The sequence below is a fragment of the Amblyomma maculatum genome, chromosome 1 (genome assembly GCF_055883805.1).
Source record: "Amblyomma maculatum isolate TAMU_Amacu chromosome 1, ASM5588380v1, whole genome shotgun sequence".
Lineage (NCBI taxonomy): Eukaryota > Metazoa > Arthropoda > Arachnida > Ixodida > Ixodidae > Amblyomma > Amblyomma maculatum.
Window position 1 is genome coordinate 60,526,942 of NC_139344.1, and position 19,946 is coordinate 60,546,887.

Below are 19,946 nucleotides of genomic sequence, written 5' to 3' on the forward strand. Positions count from 1 at the left end.
ATCGGTGCCGCGGCACCACGCACCTGATGCAAAGGCTAGTCACGTGTTCGCGGCAAAGCTTGTCAAAAACACCAATTATGACACTGCTATAGCAAGGGCTTCCACATCCCTGAGACTTGTGGGAGATTCATGAACCTCCTGCAATGTTGAGAGAGGTTCCATGACCTCATGCTGCGTCGAACCGTTCATTGCCTGCAAGGAATTTTTTTTTTTTCTGCTACATATGTAATTGCTCTGATCTTCTTTTACTTCTTATTGCCATTGTGTAGTCAGATAGAATAAAAATTATTCAGCACAGAGCTATTTGCCCACTTTACAATAAGCATTTTTGGTATGGCAGGGCACAGTATGGTACAGTGCAGTGCATAGGGCTGAACACACCAAAGTGACATGGGCTATGGAATGCTGCTTTTTAAAAACTACAATGCCAAGAATCTATCAACTGGAAGAAAATTTAAAAAATCTGGTTTCCTTCTACAAGTGCCTACATGGCCCGAGTGACTGTTCTAATATTTAAAAATCATTTTTTTTCCTTTAACACCTTGACCATTTTGGTCAAAACACGGTGCCAAACTAAAGAAACAGTCGGCAGTTGTTACTTGATAGTTTGGTAACCAATTCGGTCGTTTCAGCGACAGTGGCAGCGCCGCGCAGCCTGTTTTTGAAGCAGCGAGCCTGTGGTCGCTCTTCGCGGTGTGGGCGGCTGCATTGGTTTGGAGCGTGGAGATGCAAGCAAAAAAATATTTTTGCGATTCCGAGATGTGCAAATCAATAAACTGTTTGATAAAGCAAATATGTTGTTCCTGCCATGGAGAAAATGTGTAAAAAGCAGCGTTTTGGTTTGTTGGGCCGGTATGCAAGACGTTTTGACTTGGCGCTCCATGTGGATTCTGAGCGACGAATTTTGTTGAGGCAAACAGCCGCGTCGTCAGTGCATTCATGCACATCAATCGCATTAAATTTGGGCTTAATATCATGCCATCACAGCTGCACAAAAGCGCTGCACTGTTTAAACACCAAACTGATATGAAACGTATGGTGATATCTTTTAAAGGTCCACTGAAAGGGGTCACCAAGAAGGGTAAACAACGCCATAACACGGATAGTTATTGAACCACCCATCATTCTCCCGCAAAAATTTTTGATCTAGCTACTGCAACACCAGAGATATCGGCGATTAAAAATGACCCTTCCAATTTTCCCTCTCCACTCGTACGCCAAAGGGAGCCATAAAAAAATTAAGAATAAGAATTAAGAATTAAGAATTAAGCAAGTTCAAAGCTCCGCCCAGACATACGTCACTTCGACGAACTTCCGGTTGCCGCGCACTCGCTCGCTGGCGTACTCGCGTCAACCCGTCCTCGCTCGCACACGCCTGAGGAGTTCGCCAGTTCGCGCAGCGACGGTTAGTGTAACCGCGAACCCGTGGTTACCCTATGTTACATGGCGGACCAAACCATGGTTACACCACTAACCGCGGTTATCGCAAACCGAGCTTGACGACCTCGGTTTGCGTCGTTTAACCGAGGTTATGACGGCGTCTGTTGACGGAAGCTACTCGTCGGCGCCCGAGTGCGTGAAACGTACGAGCGGGTCTGCTTCACAAAGATTCATTTGCCCACTGTTTATCACGTTTAAAGATCGATGTATAGAATATGGTGCCGCCCGACGTCTTCGATTACGGCCGACAGCGCAGCGACTGCTTACTGAAGCCTTGTCTTGCCTGCAGTATCGTTTGAACGGCTTGTTGCTAAGCAGAACGTCAAAAAATGCGCGGCCTTAGCTATGAAAGTACACGAGTTTGCAACGCTTGCAGCTCGGGATGCCGCGAGCAGGCTGAGGTACGTTACACAATTACCACGGGGGTGGAGCGCGCGAGCGCCGCGAACAAAGGCGCCGTGCGTGACCATCCCTAGTCTTCGCTAGGCCTAAATTGTTTCGCTTCGAAGCCGCGGCGGTCGACGCTTTGGAACATGATCAACACTGTTGTAAATCGTCTACTTATGAAACTGCCTTATAGTGAATCCTATCCTGCCATAGTAAAATAATTATAGGATTAACTCTACCGACGCATTAATCGCAGAGCTAGTACGAGCAGATCGGATCAGCCGAAATGCACCTGCGGCAGCTGGCTTGAGCAGAAACTAGCTTGTATCACGGCTATCGCTCTTACCAGCAATTTGCTGCTGGTCAGCGATCCTCACGAGGGCTTCATACTTAATATTCAGCTCAGTATTCCAGACGCCAACAAATTTTAGCACGCTTTATTTCGGACGTCAGTTCTAACGATCCGCCGTGTCGTTCGCGAATGGTATGCGGGAGGAAGGGCCACAGCGGCGGTGTTTACGGCGGTCGAGGAGGTGCTGCCATCGTGCGGTGCTTGACCGTGCTGTTGACGCCTCGTCGGACGACACTCTGGTACTCCTGAAACCACGTTATATAAATAAGATATTTGTAAATGCAGCTTCATTCTGCCGATCCCTGCGTCGCTTCGGTTGTTGTACTTAATGGGAAATGGCCACCTAACCGATAAGGGCGGTGAGCTGCGTAACAGCCCGCACAGAGTGCGAGCAGCGCACGAGCAGACGACTTTCGAAGCTACCGGAAGTGTGTCCATGACGTCATAGCTGCAGTGGCCGCAGCGAATGGCAGCTTCTAGCAAGACTTGCCAGTCAACTCACCCGTGACGTCACGAGTTAAGGAAATAGTTCCATGCGACACCGCCAAGCGACATTCTCTCTGCCCACGAATTTCAAAAAACGATGTTTTTAAAAATTAATAATAAATCGCTGGCTTTGTTCCAAGGAGTTATACTTTGCGTTAATGCTCAAAAGGATGTGTTCTACACACTGAACACGTTTATCAGTGGCTTCTTGGGGGCCGTTTCCGTGGACCTTTAAGGAGGCTGTGTAAAAGAGAGAGCCCTTTCTCTCATTAATAACTGCCTATATTTCTTCACGTGCAGCTGTTTATTACGGCTGTCGTTTAAATTTACTTTATTCTGATTCAACACCATGAGACTAATTGAAAAAAAGAAAAAGAAAACAAAAGATAAGATTTGTAAGCATGTCTTTCTGGCCATTCCACGTCGACATAACGATATGAAATGCGCACATTTTTCAGATGTATTTTCATTTTCTCGACGGGGTGAGCAATGGGGGCGATATATTTGAAATGCGCTAACTTTTCAGTTGTATTTTAATTTTTCGGACGGGGTGAGCAATGGGTCTGAACAAACGCAGTCATTTCTTTGCAGATGTCTTCTCCCTACTTCAATGTGCGCTTTTCTTTCGGTAATGCAAAGAATACACATCGGGTGTTAATGTCGACTGTTCTATTAGGCTCAAATGGCCGTTTCGCTACTGTTTTGAACAGTAGCATACATTTGCCTCTTATACTGCCTCATCATATACGCTGAAGACAAACAGGCTGTTATATACTCGATATATGAGCACTTAAACAATATTTACACTCAATCGCCGCAATGAGACATGCTATAAAATAAAAGGTGTATATCGTAAAAATTGCCGCTTAAAGAGTTTGTCACTCTTTAATGCGGCATGTTTGGTACATGCGGCAATACTGACGGAGTTATCACTCGCGAGCTAGCAAATCCATGCGCATTCATATCAATGAACGTTTATTTTGAATATAGTTGCCCCAAACTCATAGATAGCTTCGTATTTATGACTGATATTACTTACTGCTGCTTATCTAAATGCCAAGTCTCACACGAACGATGCCCCAACATTAAGAAGCAGGCCCGCTAGCCAGACCATGCGCGATATGGCAATACCGCTCACTCAAGGAATAGCAATAGACAAGAGATGTGATGATAAGAGCATAGCACACAGCGCAAGGGGAACGGCACAAAGTTTACCAGCAGAGTTTGAAATAAAAAAAAAGTGCCTGGCAAGCTTACTATCAAGAGCGCAGGTCTCAGACTTGAAGCGCATGAGCTTGATTGTCTTGTCATTGGAGCCAGTGGCCAGGAGGTCCCCGGTCTGGTTCCAGGCCAGACAGTAGATGGAACCCTTGTGGTGCTTCAGCCGCTTGAACAGCACAGTGGGCTGGTGGGCCACATCGCCCTCCCTGAGAGGCACGCAAAACATATGAACTGCTGTGTCTGCTTACGTAAACCTGTGTGTGCGTAAACGCATGACCCACAAGTCAAATAGCGTGTTTCACGAAAATGTGCAGAACATTTAGCGTGCAACTTTTGTAAGCCATCACAAGGAAAGGCTACCCAGACTACACACGGGGGCAACTTTCTGCGGTTGTGCAGCCAAGGCTACAGGGGCAGAGCTTTCCTTGCAGTGTTACTGTACCAAGTAGTTAGGAATATGTTATGGCTTCGATTTCAGTTCTGCCTTGAGGTTTAATTAATAGTTTTTGAGCTGCCACATACTATGCAGAAATGTGTTTCTTTATGCCACTGGAGGCCTAAGTTGGCATCCGCACGAATTGTTTACTCGCTTTACTGGCTGGTATTATAGTATAACCTTGATGACATAATAATGTTAATAATTCCATAAGGGTATAATACTCCACAGCAAGACCTGCAATATTCCTGGAAGAACCATATTCTGCTGTGGAATGAGCTGGTGTTTTTCAGCTCAGTAAGTTTCGCTGCACAGCTGCAGAAAATTGTCCCCAAATATAAGGAATGCTATTCAGGCACAACATATGAAACGTAGAGTTGCTACTACGTATTAAAGTGCCTTTGGGGTCACTGAGCAATATCTTTTTGATATGGCACATACCTCTCCTTTGAACATACTACATATTAAGGTGCCTTTGGGGTCACTGAGCAATATCTTTTTGTGATGGCGCATACCTCTCCTTTGAACATGGCAGAACAAGAGCAGAGTGAACAAGAGCCATTTGTAAAATTTCTCACTAGGAAAGGCTGTGCCTACTGCAGCCTCTCCACAAATTTGTCCCAGCCTTTTAATCTCCCTGATACTCCCTAATGGTTCCCCGTTTCCAGCACTTCACCTTAATTAACCTACCACCACAAAGAATAATCAGGCAGGGGCCAAAGACAGTAACAGCCACAAAGCAGAACACCTGGATAGCACCTGGAATCTTTTCTTTTGTGACCACCTATTTTGCTCCCTTTGCTTTCTTTTTTTTTTTTTTCATGACCAAGTTATTACCACTGAGTTTAAATAGTGATTGGGCTTAAACATAACTATGCATGATGTGTGAGCAAGTTATCACTGCCCAAAGCAATAGTCATGGCAGCTGCAACCATGCAACCATTATTTTGCAGTTGGCAATTCTTAGCCAAAATTTCGTTTGATGCCTTCACTAATCGGTAACTGCACTGTTGCCTTCACTTTGCAACAGATTAGAATTTCTCTTCCAGCCCTAGACTGACACCCTAGGTCTGTGTAACAAGATACAAAGCTGATAGGGGGTGGGGGGCAGGACAGCTGTCTGTCCTTAAGAAAAGAATAGAAATAACTGAAATAAAAAGTTCAGCAGTCGTTACTGTAGTCTGCTGCTATGCCACCTTTGAGCATCTGGCCACGGCATTCGGCCTAGTGAACCATAATGGCTCAACATCACAGTCATACATGGCAAAATTACTTTTAAAAAGTAATTAAATTATATAACTAATATTACTTATTAGTACTTATACTCCTAACTACAGTATTATAACTGTAACACTCCACCTTAACAAACAAGTCAGGTCTAATCAAAAGGCTAAAATTTGAAATTTCAGAATGACACAAGCCAAGCTATATGGAAGCGGCCAGACAAGTGGCAAGTTACGCATTAATTCAAAGACCACAAGCAAGGTGAGCTGGAAGTATTGAAATGACAGCAAAGCAAAATTGCTGAACAAAAATATATATGCAATTTCAAACACTAATTAAACTCATGCTCAAGAATTGATTATGTGAGATGCTGAAGATGTACAGGTTTTGCCAAAAGTTTAGAGCCCAGAGGGTTTGCTTTTAAGCCATATATTATGACTTCATTAACAATCGTGAAAGTCCTAGCCACTGAAGAGGGCAGGACGAAAAATCTTCTCTAGAGCAAGTTTGGAAACCTGGGAATGCATTACAAGCCACATAGTGCTTAGAAGTAGACCCCCTGGGCTCTAAACTTTTGACAAAGGGTATACATTTTCAATTTATCTCATAAAATGGGGCTTGGTCCACTGAAATTCACTTGTAACTTATTTCAGCTTTTTCTACTATACTTTTTGAAATCTCAAGTGATATGCCAAAACTATAGCAAAAAGAAGCTATGTACATAATTTGTGAAATCGTGAAAAATGGCCCCACAAGAATTTATTTTTTCTATATTTCTGTATACTCATATGCTTCATTTTCTATGCTGTCCCGCAGTTTGAGTGCTGAAATATACCGACAAGCATTCTAAATAAATTGTCTTGCAATGTGTGCTGGCTACACATATCAGGGGAAACATTCAAATAATCGGCCTTTTTCTCCGACTCGGTGATCATCTGTTCAAGCAGATTTTTTTATGATTTTGTTATCTACCTTGACCCCATCTATCTCTTTGCACTCTTGGAACTATATTACAGGCCATAAGATTTTTCCTAGTCATTAGTTCTCAACTTCTTGTACGAAATTTTTTTTTCCTCAGTCTGCCTCTGACTTCATCTCTAAAACTCGAAACTTCAAATTTGTGTCATGTGACAAGAAAAAAAAAATAATAATAAGCCTAAGAATGCTTTGATGCTGGACGAGCTTTCTTCTGCACTTTTAACTCTGCTTGCTTTTCACAAGCACTAAGTAAAAAGTATATTGCCGAAAAACATTTTCTCGAGATGCAACCAAGAAATTATTTTGTAAGAGTAGTCACAACATTTCCAATAAGCTCGAAAGGTTTTATGCAAATTGCACAAGAAATTAAAAATATTTCTTTGAAACCCCCCCCCCCCTCCCATGCCCAACTTAAATTCACTAAACACAATGGCTATGGGCATGCAGTTTTTGCACAGCACGTACGCAATAAAACTATACCAGATTTTCTGGATATATTTTACAACAATTTTTATTTAGCACATGCACTAGTGTATATGAAATCAATGCATTTCTGCATTTTGTGTTATCTTTGTCTCTTACTGGCAGCTACAGCATTACACAAAATCAATGTACAATAATGACAACTTTATTTCTTGGAAACCTTGACCGCTGGCCCCACCTTAGAAGCAGTCTGCCCACTAATAGGAACAGAGTGCGCTCACATATACGAATTCCTGCATTTTCAATTACTACATGTCTTACTGGTTCCCCCAAAGGCAACAAGTAGTAAAACAAAACACTGGAGAATCCAGTAAATTTTCAAATGAGTTTTTACGTAACAAACTTGCACCCAGGCTTCAAGGCACACTGCAGCAGACATTTCTTCAAAGTATGATTTCTACTACTTGGGGTTGTATGGAAAGAACTCATTGTCGGAACTTCCTGCATTTTCCCTCTGTAAAAATGCTACCTTCCCAGTGGGGACTATACTATACCTATGCACTTGTGCTCAGTAGCACATTGTCGTAGAGTCTTAAAAACCATAAAGTAAAATTCTTAATTTGCATTCTTCTTCTTTGATAGTAGCGGCTTGTGTTGTTTCTTTTTTTTGGTCTTAGTAGGTCCCGTCTCCTTACTTCATTGACTAAACCTCACTGACTGGACCGGATTAAACTGAAAAAACAGACTTAATTGTACGACTTGATTAAAGGAAGTAAACGGTACAATGCAAATAAAATGATGACAGCAGCACAACATACACTGAGCTGGGCTGCCCTTCGACTCCGCACAGTTTGTTGTCCTAAACTAGCACGGGGGAGTATGTCGGTCTCCTTCCTTAGCTTTGATCGCCACTCTGCTCCACCCATCTTGCACGCATTGCACAGTGCGTTTCTAGGAAGCAGTTATTGGGGAACTTTAACAAACTATTCTCACGGAGGCACACATTTATGGTAAGTGTATGGTAAGGTATTCGGAACCTCATTACAAAAACAAAATAATAATAAACACACGAACAGACACCCAACGAGCGTGTGATGTGGTCCGCTGACGTCTGGAGCCCTGTGCACTGAATGGTTGCCTCAACACCGTCTACAGAGAGGTACGGCACCTCTACAATGTCTAGGTAAAAATAGAAAAACCACAGCAGACAAGTACATACACACATGATGACCATACAGAAGGCACGCTTCAGCTAGCCAACTAAATTGTAAATTATAAACTGTAGGGTTCAACGTTCTAAAGTGACACATGGGTTATGAAGTACGCCAGAGTGGAGTACTCCGGTTTAAGTTAGACCAACTGGGATTCCTTAATATGCACTGAAATTACCCAGCACATGGGTGTTTTTGAATTTCCCCACCATATCCCGTGCAACAAAGGCCATGATCAAACTTGCTACTAAATTTGGCATCAGAGCTACTGAACATCAAAGCCCGCTAACTACTTGGGAGACATACCTGAGGTCCGTTATGGTTGGGTAGCCGCAGATGCGCAGCGTCTTAGAGTTGGAGCCAACTGCATAGAACTGCCCACTAGGGTGGAAGTCGCAGGCACGAACCACCTGGGCATCCTCCAGGCTGGTGACCTGCACGAACTTCGGCTTCCGCGATTCGTCAGTCGCATGTGCGGCCTGTTCTTGCTGCTGCTGTTGGCTGGGGCTCCCATGGTTTGCAGAGTACTGTGAGCAAAGAAAGGGGGAGAGGGCATGAGAACAGAGGCATAATGCAAAGTGAAGTGTAACGACAAGACCAGCCTCGTACCACTGATGTATCATGGGGAAGCCGAAAGAACAAATGAATTTAACAGCGATTGATTGCTTTGAGACAGTGACCAAAGTTAGGAGGAGATGAATAAGGACACTGGCTATAACACGCATGGCCATAGTACTTGCATTTGCCTTCACACCTGCAACTCTTGGACTGCTGCAAAAGATTTGCAGCTGAAATTTCAAACACAAGTGACTATAAAGTGCCTTGAAAAATGAAAGACTCTTGCCGAAACCTCAAGCTGGACTGAATTCATTTTCATTTTCATTCATATAATGCAGTGCCTATTGGTTCCCAACTGTACATGCAGACTTCTGTCAAAATTTTGGTGAATCCGTGCTGTAAATATATGAATTAGTAGACTCTCCAACTGTATGAAAAAGTAATGCTTTCTTTCTCCTGTAACCTATAGAAACCAGAATACGCTTCACACACGCTAGTAGCGCACCAATTGCTGGTGTCGCGGTTAGAATCGAAGCCGCAGCGGACGATGTTCTGGAACTGAATAGCTTCATAATATGTCTGATACTGCTACCAGTACACTTAAAAAAAAAATATCTCATTAAGTGGAACTGATTTCCGCAACGCCGCGGCAGCGAAAGAACCGCCGCTACGAATCAGGTTGGCTTCACCGCGTGACAGTGCCACGACGTGGGAAATAAGTATTAAGAGTCCGGAGGCCAGCCTCAAGTACCCACGGTCACCTCGCCACAACATTTCACAGCGCTAGCGCTGCCAGCAGGTGCTCAGGGCCGTACAGCCGACCGGTCTCCGCGCGCGAAAAGCGACCGAAGAGCGCCCAAGCGCCACTCGCAGGAACGTGCGGAACTCCGTTCAATATAGACTCAACTCGATTTGACGAAACCCGATTTAACGAAGATATCCCACTTCCCCCTCGGCCCATTGGACCCTATAGGAGTCAAACTCGAAATAGCGAAACTAATTTTGTGATCTGTCCCGATTTAATTAACTTTTTTTTTTTCTAAATATGAAGGCGAAAAAGTTAATTTTTTGCCTGTTTTGTAGAGGACGCCCAAAAATTAATTTATCACGAGCCAACGGCAAAATTGCAGAACGCCTTTGTCCAGTTTGCTGGAACACACGAGGGGACCAAAGACGTGCTGGACGGACGCAAGCATGGATCGCCGACTTCATTGCTGAGACATCAATTTGCAGTCCCCTGGAGCTCTCCTTGACGAGGTAATAACTTCTGTTATTTCTTGTTTCTCTTCATACGCTCTAGTGGCGTTGGCCGTTTCCGCGGGCCGTAATTTCATTTTCGGAGCAATTACGCTTTCTCAAAATGATGCCGCGGTAGCTTTCTCAATGCTGCTACTCCGTATAATTGAATATATCGAACTAAGTGACCATGAAATACGCCACTTAATTTAACGAAGTTCTCGATGTAAGGAAATAATTCGTGGCTACCCTCAATTTCGTTAAATCGAGTTTTAACAGCAGTCAAATGTTCCGCCAGCCGAGAGTTCCAAAAACGCGAACAGCAGCGCACTACTTTCCCACGCAGCTTTCAAAGGGATATCCTGATTTTTCAATGTAAGCCATAGTTAGATATACTCATGCTCAGCTGTACTTAATGCATGCCGCTCATCCTCTTTCTCGCAAGTGACCCTTATCCTTCCCCGCTTCCCTGAAACAAGTTTAGCCATTGCACGAACTGTTGTAAATAAAGCGCATCAAAGAATGACATTTTGTTTTGCTTTTTAATTGTGCACTAACGTAAAGAACAGTTTTTCAATAATTAAAAAGAGTATATCTGGAACCTAACCCTGAAAGTCCATCGAACAGCCGCATGCTTTGAGTGTTAACATCCCTTGCGAAAGTTATGAATAAACAAAATTTCCATCCAAAGAAGAGGGCCATTCACCACTGGAGCATGGCTTCCTAAACATGACAATAATAGCAGTATGCAGTTTATTTGGTCTGACCGCCTTTCATAAAAGCCTTGATACCGATGGTAAGTGCTCCCGATAACAACCCGCATCCTTCGTGCGAGGCATTTGCGGTACTGAAAGCAAAATATACGCATTGCGTCTGCCGCTGTGAAGTTGCCCATCTAAACTGAGTGGCTCTCTCGGGGGAACTGCTTCTTCGGCATTCTTAAAACATGGATTACTAAGCACTAAAGTCATGTATTGAGATGCGGTGTCCAAAACCATGTTGTCAAAAAATTCGGGCGTTAAAGGCGTATGATTATTTTGATATATTCTAGGCACTATAACACAGACGAAGGGCTCTCAGTTCAACGAGTGAAGCTGCATCAAAACACCCGCACGATATGAAATGCGCGAAAGGGATGTAACTCGCTTCCACGAAGCTATATGAAATCAATATTTTTCCTCCCCGATAGAACTGCAAAAAAACGGCACTCCAGGAAAAGAACATGCAGCAGGGCTAGGCACAGGAGTAAGCACAGTTGCATGGCTACACTAATGGCCGCTTAGCTAGCGGTCTGCAACCCGTCGGATTCCAACAAAAGTAATGGCGCGCACAAGTGTCGCCGACAGAGACAACCCTCCCCCACCCCCTTCCAAGCAACGGGCAAACCCAATCGTAATAATACCTCCGGTCGCGCCAGCCCAGGCGAGGCAGCAGCGCCCACACGATGCACGTTAACCTACTGCAGTGGCACCTTCCGGCGAGCCACGACTGTCAAGGGCGCTCGTCGCCGCTCGTGAATATTCAGCCGCGCAGTGCACGCCCTGTGAGGCCGCGTTCGTGCACGAACCACCGCGACTTCCGATCCGATTCTATTCTAATCACCGCCTGACTCCGGAGCGAGACGCTCGCTGCCGGCGCAGGCCAGGGCCCGGAGCAGGCGTCACGCTTCGCGGCCGCCCCAGAGAGAAATATGTGGGTCGCATATCCGCCACAGGGAGCACCCGCGCGCGCCTATGTCGCATTCGGATTGACCGCGAACAGCTTGCACGGGATTGCATCCAACCATCCTCGGGACAGGCGGAGCGGAAAACGCTGAACAGCATACACCGGGACATGGCAAGGTTTATCGAAAAGCCGCTCGATGCGCCTAACTCCAGATTTTGGACAAGGAGCAGGACTGGAGAAATGTCTCAATTCAGACGCCCAAATCGTGGTTGCCCCAGGCTACCCTCCAGCTTCTGTGGGGTCCTAGAGTATTACACAGGCTTTTCAAACTGCCCCGCCGCGGTGGTGCAGTGGCTAAGATGCCCGACTGTGCCGGAGTACCCGGGTTCGATCCCAAGCACCGGCGGCTGTGTTTCGATGGAGGCGAACAGAGAGGCGTCTGTGCGCTGTGCGGCGTCAGTGCACGTTCAAGGTCCCCGGGGGGTCGAAATTACTCCGTAACCATCCACTACGGCACCTCCTCTCTTTCCGCTTTCACTTCCACCTTTCTCCCTTCCCTTACGGTGCGGTTCAGGTGTCCACAGACACAAGTTTGACAGATATTGCGCGTTTCCTCTCCTGTGAACAAATTATTATTATTATTATTATTATTATTATTATTATTATTATTATTATTATTATTATTATTATTATTATTATTATTATTATTATTATGTTTTTTTAAAACTGATCCAAGAAGTTTATGGGGACTAGTTCAGACGCCATCTTGCGGGATTTCTCGGCACAGCATGCTTGCGGGCTCTAACTCTTATCCCTTCCCAGGTGGCACAGGTTATTCGGTCCAATAGTGATACTGCGTTGGCGATGCATTGGCCCTGTGTTGAACCGGACATAACCAATGCAATGCCAATATTGGGCCAACACACTTTGCTGTCCATGTCGGTTTCCGTGATGGCCTCGCTAAAGGCACGAAAAAAAAAGGGGGGGGGGGGGGGGGGGGGGCTACGTTATGATTCCTTTCGTGGCTCGTTCACCAAAACTGAAAATTTACGAAGAATGTAAAGGCGGGTCATATGCAGCGGGTCACTGCAACTTTTATTTTTTCGTTTCTCTCCTTTGCCAAGCATATATAGTTAATCTAAGATTGATGCTCGTTGGGCTAGTTGGTTAATCATGACTTCAATAACAGCGCAGGTAGAAAGAAGGGACGAGAAGGCACAAGAGAATAGAGCGCTGTGCCTTCTCGTCCCTTCTCTCTACCTGCGCTGTTATTGAAGTCATAGTTAAACTCTCCCTTCCATTAAGTATTTTACTCTGCGGGCACTTAAATAATAAAAAAGCTATCAAACTACTTCTGCGACGTCAGCAGTCAAACGAAAAAGAAAAAAAAAAAAAAGTCCGAAACGACTGTGAGCAACCTTTACGAGGTGGTGGGCCGCTACGGAGGCATGTAAATTACTGCATCGGTCGCTGTATAGACGGAAGAAAGATGACGAAGGAGCGGAATAAAGTGAAGCGAGACTGAAAGACTGCAGAACATGAACTTTCTTCGCGCTCAAAGGCAGTTGGCGTTACTGGCGTACAGAATGAAACGTGATCACCGTGAGATGCGACAAGAGAAACAACTACGGCTCCGCGATCACGCGGTAACGTATTAACGCCTAACCGATTATTAGCACGCGTCATTAAGCTATAACTTATCGCAGCCGAAAAATGCGCAGGCAATGCGGGCTGCTGCGCCGCTTTATCGATCTATAGCTCCATTTCGCGCCGACAATACGTCGCGTATATACGTGAACAAGATATCAATGACATATCGCACACTACTTTCGGAGGCCAGGACTACTCGAACACTGTCTACCCAGAGCGAAAATTTCAAAAGTGCCAAAGAATTTCAGCACCCTCTCGCCAAACCAGTTTAGCAGGTGATGATACATTCGCATGCAGGTCGCATCACGGCTGGGTAGAGGCTTCGATTACGTTAACGCGAACACACAGCCCTACAGGCTATAAAAGTAGCTTGTTCCGGAAGGAACGCGGCAAGAGGTTCACATCCGTTTGTTAATACCGCCACACCAGATATATGGTAAACTCCGCGCCCACAGTGTCAGCTGCTGTCCTTCTAGTTACTTTTAGGTGGTCCCAACGGCAATCGGCCTTCACATCGTTAATTTGTCAGGTCTAACCGTGCAGAACTACGATCTCCTACAAGAAGGTAGAGACCGGTGGCAGTGGTAGCCCCCCCCCCCCCTTTTTTTCCCCCTTCCCTAGCCGTACGTAAGGAAAATGATTTACCTGCCAATATAAAAGCGGTAATTCAAAGCGAGAAAACGAGCTTCTTCACAGAGCTCCAAGGACAAGTAGTGATGACGATGCGCGGGCTTGTACCCCGCGGGTCGAGCAATTAGGACCAGATCAAGCAAGCGCAAAACTTTGCAACCTTGGCTCGGCATTGCGGAAGCGTGAAGATAAACTCAGTGTAAAAAAATGTGTGTGAAATTACAGGCATTTTTAAATAAAATCTGTTATACTTCATTGACCGAAATACGATCACGAAAAATAACAGTGATTTTCTGTTTTCTAGCCAAAACCTTGACTGGAAGGCAAACAATTAGATATATCTTTGTCGTCTGTTCTATATTCTACCGCAAAACTGATTTTTGCTTGAATAGCAGGTAAATTCTGAATAGAAAGCAAAATGGTATGACAACCCCGAAGACGCTGTCAGACGATCGGCTGCGTTGCAATTTCAATTCGAGAGAAGATAACTAGAGGCGCCACATTGAGGTCCGCTGTTGGTTGGCTCCCTGCTACAGTGGTATCTGATACGCATTTTCCACTTGCTTCATTTCGGTGGCTAGACAGCGGCTGTTGCGCGGCCAACTGTATGCGTGCCATCTGGTATTGACAGCGTCGAGATATATTCATGAGATAGGCTTTTGCCTCTAAAATGTGTTCATTGAAGAAATTGGCGCTTAACGCAATTTTATTGGTGTTACAGGCAGAAAACGGGACATGAAAGAGTAAAAAATATATATTTGCATCATTTTTTTTTTCACTGCGATAGAAACAAAAAACAGAAAAATGAACAAAAAGCTGAAAATTTTTGTGAATTTGCAAAAATTTTCAATCGGCTGTAAACAGAAAAAAACTAAAATCACAGAAAATTTAGAAACTGAAAACATTGCAGAACAGATAATTTCTGGCAGAACAGCTGCTAGAAAATTTCTGTATAATTCAAAGGTGAAGAAGGTAACTAAATAAAGCAGTTCAAGAATACAAGTAAACTTACGACACTAACAAAAAAAAATGTACCAGGAACCACCTTAGAAATTCGTAACGTTCACGGCGCACTCACCAATGTTCAGGCATCGAGGCACAAAAGGCACGCTTCGCGAGGCAGCAAGAAAAAAAAATACTAACCCATGACTCCTACTCCGAATTTAGAGCGAAAACTACGGAGAGCAGTTCACTCATTGAGTTCCGCGTCGTACCGAGCACACGTTGTGCAAAAGGATAAACGATTCATATAGAAACAGAGACGCACAATCACCACAACCATGGCAGCTCCTGCTTTTCTCCCTCTATTTTTACAAAGACGGTACAGCTTCGCTCGACAGCTAACCTGAAGCCTTAATCTCACGCCTTCGAAATTACCGACTTGTTCAGTATTCCCAATTTGCTGCGCAAAGCGAGGCACGCCAGACTATCTTGGTAACCCTAGGCACTTTGCCCGTAAACCGACTCGACTGCGCTCCTGTTTCGATCCATGGGTCACCACAACTCCAACCGCAAGTGCTCCGCTGCAGTTCATTTTCTTCATTCGAAGGAGTGAATTTACGTGCCTACCTGAGGTCAGAGCCCTGTCGTGTTACAGTGGCGGTACACACTGCAGCAAGCGGCCACAGGCACGAAAATGGAGTACGCTATAGTCGGATGCAGCTCAGAACGAAGCAGCAGATGCTCTTCAAGAAAGGCCCTTCAACCAATGCGTCGGTAGAGTTCGCCGCGGCTAATCGCAGTGAATCCCATTTTAATCAGCCACAGTGCCACACCCTGCGATGTCACGGTCGCGGGGTATTAATCATGACGTCATGAGAAAAGCTCGACGCCATTGGCTGGGCAACCGGACTTGATGGTTTGTGGGGTTTAGCGTTCCAAAGCAACTCAGGCTATGAGAGACGTCGTAGTGGAGGACTCCGGAAATTTCGACCACCTGGGGTTCTTTAACGTGCACTGACATCGCTAGCGAATTTGAGGGGCACTTGTTGCTGCATTCTTGAATTACATCCGACTACAGTCAAATTAGTTTGGTTTGCTTTATGGGATTTAACGACCCACAGCGACTCCGGCTATGAGGGACTACGTAGTCGAGCGGTCCAGAAGTTTCGACCACCTCAGGTTCTTTAGCGTGCTCTGGCATCGCACAACATACGGACGCCTTGCTTTTCGCCAATGAAAGACCAGTCACAGTTGATAAAAAAAAAAATATTGAAAGGCCAGTCAATTGATAAAAAAAAATTAATGAATGCTTTTGCCTGACAACGATGCTTTCATTATTTTTTTTTATCAATTGACTGGCCTTTCAATCATTTTTTTTTTCTTTTATCAATTGACTGGTCTTTCATTGACCAGTATCAAAAAGCACCCCTAACCACTGTGCCACCGCGGCGGAGTACAGTCAAATCAGTCGCCATGTACGCTGTATGGTTACAATAATATTAAGTCAAATCAGCGTTGTGCTCCAGCTGGTGCATGGATGAGAAACGAAGCGCGAGTAACGCAAGTTTTTTAACGCTTCAAAAGTAAAGGCGGTTGGAAGACATTCTCGGGACCTTGCGTACGCAGGCGGATATATGCCATGAAGCTTGCGCATCAGGCGTCTCGGAATCGTCATGTTTGCGGTTTTGCCCAGAAATGACTCTTGAAATGACCCCTTTCATAAATGTTAAGTCGGCTTCACCTCTATGCTGCATTCCCCACTAATGGCGGGACAACAATGTATTGAAACTTTATATTATGGCCATAATTCATATGGTTTATGCATCAAAACATTTTCGCACAATTGCCCGATCACCACTACATGCATCTGCGTAGAAGCAACATGCGATTTCAGGTCTATATAGCCGTTTTTCTGGCGGCCAGTGACGCCATGAATGTTTGGGGCTGGAAGCAGCGTGGTAAGGCCTCCTTAACGATTTTTGCAAGGGGTCCATATTATGCCACGGTGACTGCGAAAGCTGCCTCTTTTTTTTTTTTTTTTTCGATTAACAGACATATTTGCAAAGCCAGACAACACTTCGCACGTAAGCAGGCAAGTATATAGAACAAGCATCAGCTTCGCTGCACGCTGGTAAACGAAAGTTAAAAGGTGCCGCAAACATACTTATTGCAGAAGGCAGTAGGGATAACGGTTATTCGATGCACAAACTCCAAAAGGGGCGGGAGGGAAGCTTCTGTCCTCTGATCAATGTTTTGACAGGGAGCTAATTGCGTTCGTTCGAGGCGACGAATACCAATGGATGCAAAATGCTAATAACGAAACAAAGCAAAAAAAAAAAAAAAAAAACGTGTAACGAGAACGTCTGTGATGAGCAGATAAAAGTGAATCCACTACGGCGTTCCTCATGGGCCACAGCGTTATTTCATGCGTAAGCTAGTTAAATCCAAGGATAAACAAGGGGAACAATCGTCTCAAGTATTCCGTTACCTTGGGCCCTCCGTGGCCCCCCTATTGTACGCGAAATTGCGCCCCGTTGTACGGCGAGGTCAGGTTGCCCCTTCCCGTAGTCACACATTGGCTACGGCGTTCGGGTGATAAAATCAAGGACGCGGGTTCGGTTTCTGCATGCCAGCGGCGACGTGGGAACAAACGCTAAACGGAGTGCCGTTCGCTCCGATTACGGAAGTATAGCGAAGAAAAGAAAGCAGATCGAGTCGTGAAATTTCCCAACCACTTTCATAAAGGCGTTTCGCGTACTCCACATATGCACAGTTTACCAACGTTAAAGCAGTACATACACCATAGTTTAGCTTGCGTGCTTTTTTCTTTGTACAACGACGCGCTGGACATTATTATATATAGAGAAACCAACAATCCCGTGATGTGGCCAGTTTATGTATAAAATTTGTCCTCTCATGCTGTTTGGGTTTTAACAGCCCAACTGTCTGTGACGTCACAGGCGAAGTTTGGTAACGACTGGCACGAAATAAAGTGCAAAGTAATAGCTGATGCGTCCTTTGAATTTCCGATTTTGCGCTCACGACAGGCTCCGCCAATAAATAGTCAGAATAATAAACTACCTATCGGCGATAATCTTGCATTTGCTTTTATACCACGCATAACCAATAGCCATATTGTTCGGCTGATGAAACCGAGACAGCGTGAGAGAAGAAATTCAATTACAAATTGTTCGGCGGTCGCAGACGAATACCATGTGGCGAGGCAAGCATTAATTGCAGTTTCTTACGCATCACTATAAAGAGTACAAAAGCACACACATAAAATTGAGTGTCGGTACCCCCCAGAAAAAAAAAAAAGAAGAAGAAGAAGGAAGCAAGAAAACTCTTCGACGTTTTGCACCATGATGTGCGAAAAAGAGGCAACGATAACTTCAAGTCCACGAGAATGCCCTCTCCAAATCTCCCCGGGTCCACATGACCTATTACCACGCAATTTCGGACCACCCGGACGACACATCCAGCGCCATAAAAAAACACGCATGACAGCTACATACGTATGCAGGCTTCTTCCTATTGAGCTCCTCAAGTCAATGGAAGCCGCTTCAGTCGCCTGCCTATTCGAGCGAAACACAAGAAGTCCGAAAAATTAAGCGGATAAAAATTGCAACACCTTTTATGTTCCACCGCACAGCTTCGCAAAGACGCGTGGGAATTTTTCATCCGCGCGCGGGGAAAAGGGGGGAGGGTTCAGCGAGAGGACGCATCCGTGTCCGCAGGGCACCGGAGCACAGCAGCTGAGCTGGGGCACCATCGCGTCCGCCGCAGAGTCGGGCGCAGTGCCCTAACAGAGCAGCCAAAGAATCGAGGCTTTCGCTTATATACATACATACACCAAGTGAAAACAGCATGAAAGGCGACAACGGCTGCTGTGCCAAACGCGCTCCCGGACGGCAGGCATGACCACGCTAACCGTATACTTAGTCTTACGCAATGGTAACGCTAACAAATGACGGAAAATCTGCTAGCCTGGGGGCCTTCACAACAATAAATCACTTGTAAACAAAGTAACAGACTACCCGCAAAGGATGTGCAAGATGGCGCAATCGCTCTCTTTCTTAATAACAAGAACTGTTCGATACGAAGTCCAAATTCCTTCCAACGGAGTAACCTCAGCGACAAAAATGAACAGTGCGTTGAAAGTTTCGCGCAGAGAGCTGCAGACAAGAAAAAAAGAAGCTAAATGAGGTAATTATGAGGTAATGCGCTATATCTATGCTGGACATTCGCGCTAGCGTAGCACAGATAATTGGGCCGCTGGTATCAGCGAGCTCAAGTGGACCGGAATGGGAGAATTTAACTCCGGCGACCATTACGTCTTTTATTGCGGGCATGAATCCAAGAGAAGGAATGGGGTCGTTCTCATAGTAAACAGAAGAATGGGCAAAGCAGTGCTAGGGTACAACCCCAAAAACGACCGAATGATTTCACTTCGGATCCAAGGTCAGCCTTTCAACATAACAGTTATCCAAGTCTATGCACCAACCACTACTGCTGAAGAAGCTGACGTTGAGAGATTTTATGCGGACCTACAATGCCTTTTAGACCGCACCCCATCATCAGACGTCGTTTTTCTCATAGGAGACTGGAATGCTAAGGTCGAGAGTGAAAAAATATCCGGAATTATAGGCAAGTTCGGTCTTGGCGAGCCAAATGAAGCTGGACAGAGGCTAGTAGAGTTTTGTCAAGAAAACAACCTGACCATAGCGAATACTCATTTTCAACAGCAAAAGAGACGCCTGTACACATGGACTTCACCGGACGGTCTGTGGAATCAGATCGATTATATTCTTTGCCGGCAGAGATGGAGAAGCGCCATACAAGCAGTAAAAACAAGGCCTGGGGCCGATTGTGGCACCGATCATCAGCTTCTTGTTGCCAAAATTAAGCTTCGATTGAGGAAAACGCAGAAAACTAGAAGGCCTTTCACGTATGATCTGGATCAAATTCCATTAGAATATGCTGTGGAAGCGAGGAATCGATTTCAAGAATTAGATCTAGAAGACAGAGAGCCCGAAGAGATGTGGACTGATGTTCGTGATATAATACAAGAAGTTGCTACTAAGGTAGTTCCAAAGCAAAAGAAATG

General features: G+C 45.1%; 1 protein-coding gene across 3 annotated transcripts in view; it reads right to left on the minus strand.

Moving 5' to 3' along the window:
• LOC146202543 (WD repeat-containing protein 47) overlaps window positions 1-19,946 on the minus strand; it is a 171,944-nt gene that overhangs the window by 26,428 nt on the left and 125,570 nt on the right. For all 3 annotated transcript variants that reach the window (XM_084588212.1, XM_084588210.1, XM_084588211.1), the window contains exons 6-7: window positions 8,465-8,685; window positions 3,923-4,092 (exon numbers count right to left, since the gene is read on the minus strand). In XM_084588212.1, coding sequence (XP_084444338.1) covers window positions 3,923-4,092; window positions 8,465-8,685 — 391 coding nt within the window. The remainder of the gene's footprint in view (window positions 1-3,922; window positions 4,093-8,464; window positions 8,686-19,946) is intronic.